The sequence below is a fragment of the Sinocyclocheilus anshuiensis genome, unplaced genomic scaffold (assembly GCF_001515605.1).
Source record: "Sinocyclocheilus anshuiensis isolate Anshui unplaced genomic scaffold, SAMN03320099.WGS_v1.1 scaffold245, whole genome shotgun sequence".
NCBI lineage: Eukaryota > Metazoa > Chordata > Actinopteri > Cypriniformes > Cyprinidae > Sinocyclocheilus > Sinocyclocheilus anshuiensis.
The window spans coordinates 106,652-114,844 of NW_015536478.1; the positions used below are offsets into that span (position 1 = coordinate 106,652).

At 35.7% G+C, this 8,193-nt stretch overlaps 2 protein-coding genes across 2 annotated transcripts in view; one reads left to right on the forward strand and one right to left on the reverse strand.

Annotated features, from left to right (window-relative positions):
- The window catches only part of LOC107666797 (myotubularin-related protein 4-like), an 84,183-nt gene extending 81,093 nt beyond the window's left edge, over positions 1 to 3,090 (reverse strand). The window contains exon 1 of the mRNA XM_016458280.1: positions 3,032 to 3,090. The gene's annotated coding sequence lies outside the window, so the exon portion shown is untranslated. The remainder of the gene's footprint in view (positions 1 to 3,031) is intronic.
- A 4,279-nt stretch (positions 3,091 to 7,369) lies between these two features.
- LOC107666860 (4-hydroxyphenylpyruvate dioxygenase-like) overlaps positions 7,370 to 8,193 on the forward strand; it is a 10,382-nt gene continuing 9,558 nt past the window's right edge. The window contains exons 1-2 of the mRNA XM_016458399.1: positions 7,370 to 7,420; positions 8,036 to 8,062. Coding sequence (XP_016313885.1) covers positions 7,418 to 7,420; positions 8,036 to 8,062 — 30 coding nt within the window. The 5' untranslated portion in view covers positions 7,370 to 7,417. The remainder of the gene's footprint in view (positions 7,421 to 8,035; positions 8,063 to 8,193) is intronic.

Below are 8,193 nucleotides of genomic sequence, written 5' to 3' on the forward strand. Positions count from 1 at the left end.
AGCGAGAATCAAAGTTACGCCTTCTTTCTTTGCGTGAACATTTGGGCGGCGTTATGCAAATCTTCCCACACAGTGACGTAGACATGTAGGGGCGTGTTAGAACGAGCCGTATTGGGGGGGCGTGGTCGAGTCAACTTTTATAAAGAATATCTCTTTGGGTTTGAGACTTTAGTCTTTGCAACTTTAGGGATCTTATCTATGCACCAACAGCTTGTAACACTCCAAAGAGAAAGGAAAACTTGAAATCGCATCATATGACCCCTTTAAGGCAATAACGACTTGGTTGGTTGACAACCATCCAGAACACCAAAGCAACGCACTGCCAACCATATGACACATTAAAAAAAAACTAGTTTCAAGATGTTTAAATAGCTACAAATTTCCCTTTTAAAAGCTGTTGTTTTTTGTGTTTCTAGGCAGAATTGGATTTAAATTCCTCTGCTTGTCACATCAGTATCACTTCTCTATACCAAGAAAAGAAAGTTTCACTTCTAAATTCTCCTGAAATCTGCTTTGAGGTTCCCCTAAAACTCAATAGAATATATAAACAAGCTCATCTACTATATAAACAAGCATTTGATCTCGCTCTAGCATAGTAAAGCCTTATCTTACATGACAAAGTTCAATATGCACAAATCTGAAAGAGTTTCATCAATCATCATCTAGTTCGCTCTACTTATCATTCCAGAGATATGAAGGAGTAGTTATACATAAACACAACATGTCAAAGTGCAGGAGCGGAGAGGTAAAAGTATTCAAAATATCCGATAAAAAAAGCAATAAAATAAACCCCGCTGGCCTACACTCAAGCATCTGAGACGTGCTCACGTTTGTGTACAAAACGTGCCGGTACTCTTAAAGTAATAGTTTACCCTAAGATGAAATTTCGCTGAAAATGTCCTCACTCTCAGGCCAACCAAGATGTAGATGAGTTTGTTTCTTCATCAAATTTGGAGAAATGTAGCATTGCATCAGTCACTCACCAATGGATGCTCTGCAGTGAATGGGTGCTGTCAGAATGAGAGTCCAAACAGCTGATAATAACATCACAATAATCCACAAGTAATCCACACCACTCCAGCCCATCAGTTAATGTCTTGAGAAGACAAAAGCTGCATGTTTGGAAGAAATAAATCCATCATAAAGACGTTTTAACTTCAAACCGTTGCTTTCTGCTAAAATATCCAGTGTTCATAACACTTCCTTTAGCAAAACCATCGTCTGGTCTGAATCAGGAGAGAAATCTGCACAGATCAAGCACCGCTTACAAGCTAAAACAGTTAATATGGGTGGATTTAGATGTGAGAGGACAACAGGAGATGGAGGTTTTCACTGGAGGAAGCAATATTATGGATTATGGACCATAATAACTGGAAGCAACAGTTTAAAGTTAAAAATATCTTAATGATGGGTTTGTTTCTTTTGTCTTCTCCAGATGTTAACTGATGGACTGGAGTGCTGTGGATTACTTGTGGATTGACTGCTTCCCTTCCACTTAGTCACAAGATAAGCTATGGCACTCATAACTAGAACGTCAAGCTTTCTAACAGGAGATAATGCTACATTTAAAACTATTATTAAAGAGATCATAAATATACGGTCACGGCTACAGGGAGCTAGATTCAGAGCGGTGCAGGAGTAGTCATGAGGCTATTTAAAGAGCCGACTGACCTGTAACATGAGCATGAGCCATCAATTAGACATTTCACCTAAAGCACTGAGACGGATCGCTGAGCTTCCCAGGCTGAGGAATGAGAACGGGATCCGGGGGGTTTGAACAGGAGCCAATCACTGGTGCTCACTGGTAGAACTCGCATAATTATAATCAAACAGAACCGGAGCAACTATTCTATATGAAAACGCTTTTGCAAACTGCGTTCCATTAGCTGCAGGCCACAAACTGTCTGTTTCATGTGTAATTGAAGAAGGACAAATAAATCCACCAGTAAGGCTCAGCAAACACAAGGATTTACACTGAAAGCATTCAGCAGACACCATTAACCGGAGTGTTTAAAAAAAAAAAAGTGCTTAAATGTCACATACGAGACTGTTGTGATCAACAGATGTCAAGCAAGCACTTTAGTATGACATCTGCTAGAAAAATAAATTAATTCAACAAATTCACTCTCTTATATCTAGTACAAATAATTATATTACAGATATATAACAAAGCTTGAAGTCAGACCTTTGATTAAAATGAAATTATAAAATGGCAATATTTACCATGCATGTATTTCTAGCACATTTTTTACAAAAATTTTTTTTTTTTTTACAATAATTAAACAATTTTAACCAGATAACAAACCAAGTCAGTGGCTAGACTTGTAAAAAGTACAAATAATAATAATAATAATAATAATAAATAAACAAAATATATAACAATATATTATATATTATAATACAATATTTTGAATATATATATGTATGTATATTAATAATAACAATAATAGTCCTTGCAAGAAGTGTTATAAATTTAATTTAATTGTAAATAATGCATAAATGCTATGTGATACCAATATTTTTACTATGCATGCATGGCATATGTTTTTTCTTTACTACAGAAAAGTCCTATAGGCATCTTACATATCACCAGCAATTCAGATGTGTGAGGAATATCGAAAACAAAACTAACTTAACCCAGCTTACAAAGCCACATACAACATTCAGGAAGATCAAGGCACTTTATTACACAACGCCTGTGAATTCATTTAAAACGTGCATGTGCATGTGTGTGTGTGTGTGTGTGCATGTGTGTGTGTGTGTGTGTGTGTGTCTGTGTGTGTGTGTCTGTGTGTCTGTGTGTGTGTGTGTGTGTGTGTGTTTAGTATGGGTGGAGGATTTTACAGCCTGTAAAACATCCCAGCTGGTCAATACAGCCACATACAAACACATGGTCGGCAGAAACCAGACAAAAACCACGCTAAATCATGCGTATTTTGTTTATACAACAATCCGCCTAACGTAACCGCAAACACATTAAAGAATAATCAAGTTAAATAAACAGAAAATGAAATATGATCAAGATACTCACTGTGAAAGAATCAGCTGACACAACGAACGGTGACTCAGTAGAGCGCACTACTTCCGCATTCACTGGCGATGACTTATGCGCCAGCCAATCACGATAGAGCGTGTCCCTAGAGTTGGCCAATGGCGAGGCGGAATCCGCCGCGTACTAGAAGTCCAACAGCCAATGGAGAGCTACGGTTGCTCAAACAACAGGACGCCTGAATGCCGCGAGCACACCCACATGCGAACCAATCAGGGCGAGGCTGCGGCGGAGCGGGAGGGGGAGGTTTGAGCCAATAGAAAATCACAGCGCGGCACTAGGGGACCACGTGGTTCACGGCGCGTCGTGCCAGGCTTGGTTTTAAAGAGACGGAGCGCGAGTTATGTGAAACAAAAAGTTTAAAACAAGAACGTGTCGTGCCGACGACTAAATTAAATTGTAGAACATGTTTGAGAAATAGAAAATGTTTAAGTATTTCTAAATATCATATATTTTACATAGGTGAACTCAAGAATAAAACAAAATATGACACAATCATGGTACTGATTACTATATGTGACCCTGGAGCACAAAACCAGTCATAAGGGTCAATTTTTCGAAACTGAGATTTATGCATCAGCTGAAAGCTGAATAAATAAGCTCTCCATTGATGTATGGTGTGTTAGGATAGGACGATATTTGGTCGAGATACAACTATTTGAAAATCTGGAATCTGAGGGTGCAAAAAAATCTAAATATTGAGAAAATCATCTTTAAAGTTGTCCAAATGAAGTTCTTAGCAATGCATATTACTAATCAAAAATTAAGTTTTGATATATTTACGGTAGGAAATTTACAAAATATCTTCATGGAACATGATCTTTACTTAATATCCTAATGATTGTTGGCATAAAAGAAAAAAGGATAATTTTGACCCATACAATGTATTTTTGGCTATTGCTACAAATATACCCCAGCGACTTAAGACTGCTTTTGTGCTCCAGGCTCACATTTTTTAATTTTCTCAACTTCTTGTTTTCAGTTTATACAACAAAAAGTTGAGAAAACTCACAAATATCCTACAAAAACAATCTGGGAAAACTCAAAAACCTGCTGAAGCTGGTTGCCTTAAACTTTTAAGTTTTCTCGACTTTAGATTTTTGACAGTGTATATATTATATTAGTTATTATTTAAATTCAGTGGAATTCAAATGTAATGCACATGAATATGGCTCTGCATCAGAGATGCTGCTTATTTTAATTGCTTTGCAATGCAAGAATAATAAAACATGATGCTGTACACTTGTAGTTTGTCCTTCTGTTCTCTAGACAAGCCCAGCTGATCATTAACAGTGAGCAAACACATCAGAAGACAAGAGCTCATTGATTACCTGCCTCATTAACACAACGTTAAGACATGAAGTTCGGCTGATACAGTATCGTGCGGTTTACCTATCCTGATCTAACCTGGCTCACACGTCTTTATAGCTGTGCACGTAGAGCTTGGGCTATTTCTGCACTGGCTTTCGTCTTTAATCACAGATTGGCTGTCTGACATCAGCACTCAGCAGTCAGTGATGGTACACCTGCCCCGTCCAGGAGCCAGTGCTCCAAAAATCTTTACATACTTTATATTTTATATTCAGATGATCTTCATGTTCATCTGCACTGCAAAAAATGATGTTACTCAGAACTTTTGTCTTGTTTTCTAGTACAAACAATTTTTAAAATCAAGAGATATTTAATGAGATGCATAATGGCATAAGATATTAAGTCTTGCTTGCTGAAAAATTATTAAAAATGACGTGGGTTTGTACTTAACCCATTAAAAAAATGTCAGAAAAATCTTGCTTTCCCTTTTTTTTTTACCCCATTAGCAGATGTTCGTTCTTGTTTTAAGCATAACTTCACTTCATTTTGATAGATTTTTCAGAAAACAAGACTTCATATATTAAGTCACTTTGCATCTCAAGTAAATGTATCTTGATTTAAGGATGTTTAGATATTTTTACTGGAAATCAAGACACAAATATTGAGGCAGAAAATCATGTTCTGCAAAATATACAGAATATACAAAACATACAGAAAATATTCAGAATAATATATTGCTAACACGATATAAGGAATTGCAAAAAATATATGACAATATAGTTACTTATATATCGTAATGCATGTAATTTTATATTCAACAATACACTTCATAATATATAATTGTACATAAAAGTGATAAAATATCTGCAATATATAAATTACACACAATTATGAGGAAAATATTGTGATATATATATATATGGCTTTACCAAGACATCAAATTGTCCAAAACCCCTCAAATTTGAATATAACGTTTTAAGTATATACCACCACACATATTTTCATATATGAAATGCATAACTATGCAAACAATAAATTCAGATAAAAGTTTATGATTATATATTCAGGTTTATGTAAACCCAACAACTCAAGAAAGTGAAATTAATTAATTGAGTGGTTTAATAAAGCTATTATGTAAAAATGTAATGCAGTTTTTGTCTTCATTGATATGATAGATGGTCCATGCATATATTGCAGTATGTTGAAAAATATAAGCACTAGTTTCCCCAAAAAAAAAAAAAAAATGGAACCGTATAATATATTGCATTATATTTGCCAATATATTCCCATACATTTTGTTTTGTTGAGCTTTTAGATCAAGATGTTTTTAAGAAACATAGTTTCATTGAAGTGTAACTTGAATGTAGTGCAGAAGGCTGGCTGTTGATTGACAGACTGTAGCCCCGCCCACAGCTACTTAAATATCTCTGGGCTTGTTATCAGTCATATGGCTTCTCACCTGTTTTTCAAGCATTAGTGGTCATGACGAAATGATGGTGAACTGGGACAAAGGCAGTTCAGTCTTTCAGTGTCCTTACAGACGAGGTCAAAAAACAGAGACTTCCCATTCAGACAGTCTTCAACTGTTTCTATAAAGCAAAACTGTCAAAACAGCAAATTGTTGGCAATATTCTAGATAACAGTTCTGTTAGATGAGCTCAGGTTTCTTCATTTGCTTCATGTTATTTGTAATATCATATTACTGTCCAGTCAGATGATCATTTCTGAAGAACATGCTTTCCTAATTCGAGAAGCCTGCTTGCATGGGTTTTTGATGAAACTGCAGAGGGATTCAGTGTAAATCTCTTCTGTGTATTAAAAGGGCAATGACAAAAAAACATATTTTCATGTCAGAAACATGCAATGTCTGGTTAAGAGTTTCTAGAAGCTTCATCATGGTGAAATATGTAATGATATAGTGACTCCCTCTAGCGTACAAGTCAAAGTACTGCACAATCCCATAATAAATGTACATTTATTCTATGCATACTGTATGTCAGAGGTGTAAAGAGTACCTAAAAACCATACTTGAGTAAAAGTACAGATACCTTACAGTGAAAATTACTCCACTACACGTTACAAGTCACCAATTTCAAAACAACTTGAGTAAAAGTCTTAGAGCAGGGCTGTCCGAATTCGGTCCTGGAGGGCCGGTGTCCTGCAGAGTTTAGCTCCAACCCTAATTAAACACACTTGAACCAGCTAATCAAGCTCTTACCAGGCATAGAAACTTCCAGTCAGGTGTGTTGAGGCAAGTTGGAGCTAAACTCTGCAGGACACCGGCCCTCCAGGACCGAGTTTGGACAGCCCTGTCTTAGAGTATCTGATTTTAACAGTACTTAAGTATTTTACTTATACTAAATATAGGCTCAAAAAATGCACTAGTCAAAGAGACATGCCAGTGAAAAACTTTAATGTTGTGGAGAACCTGTTGAAAACAGGCAGAGGCAAGGATCTATGTGCAGGTATGTAATGGAAAAACTAGAACAAACAATAAGGCAAAAACCAAAGGGAACAAAGAACAGAATGACTGGCAAACAGACAACCATTAGGCCTACATTCAACAACTCACAAGGAACTAAACAAAAACTAGGGCTATATATACACACAGGGGGCTAACAAGCTGAACAAGATAAGACACACCCGAGGAGACTAATCAAGGGAAACCAATGAACAAACGGACTACAAACTGACTACAAACACCATGGGAGAGTGAGTGTGTGTGTGTGTGTGTGTGGGTGTGAGTGAGTGTGTGTGGGTGTGTGTGTGTGTGTGTACCTGGTATTCCCTACATTATGGGGTCCAAATGTCCCCACAAGTATAACACCACTAAATTTTAATCTTTTCTAAATTTGAGCCATTACGCCAATGGAGAGTCCCCGTAAACCACATATACAAGTGTGTGTGTGTGTGAGAGAGAGAGAGAGAGATGGTGTGTGTGTGCAGACGCTCTTTTGTCTGGACGAGACTAAAGGGGTGTTTAACCTGAGCTCCATAAAACAGGCCGTGTGTGTGTGTGAAGCTCTTCTGTCCATCAGACCCACCGACAACATCAACATGGTGAGTGTGTATACATACAAATATACATTTACAATATATATATACATACATTACAATTACACATTAAAGATATCGTCATATGAATTAAAAATACATTAGAAATCGGTACAGTTTCATATTAACATACGTATCCAGCTCACACATATGTATGTTTATGCATGTGTAATAACGTGTAATACATTTTTGGACATACACATACATGTATATTCATTCTAAATCCTGTCAATACATGTTGATATTATGTAAGTAAATATAAAAGATAAACATGTAAAAATTATTTGAGGATTTATACTTATATCTTCATCATTGCAGAGAACGTGCAAATATTATATCAAAATAATAAAATTATACATCGCCTTATAGGTAAAATATATGATAATATCATATAGGGCAATATATGTTATATATTACTTTTACATATGAGACTATAAATCCATGAACTGTATTTTCTTTCAATTACAGCTGTGATGCAGAAATGTTATATTCAGTTATATTAGCATTTTAGTAACAATAAAAATCTGTGCATATTGGCTGGTCAAAAGTCACGACTTTTCTGAGTGTTTTTCTAAGAACAAATGTTTTAACACATATTTATGATCTCTGTTCTCATTTTAGACTTCCTACACTGACAAAGGAGAGAAGGTAACATGACTTTATGATTTCAAAGTATTAAAAAAAATGTTAAAAGATGATTATCTTATTTCTAAATATTTATTATTTATAATGTGATGTAATAACTTTTTTTTCTTTAATTGATTTTTATTGTATATATA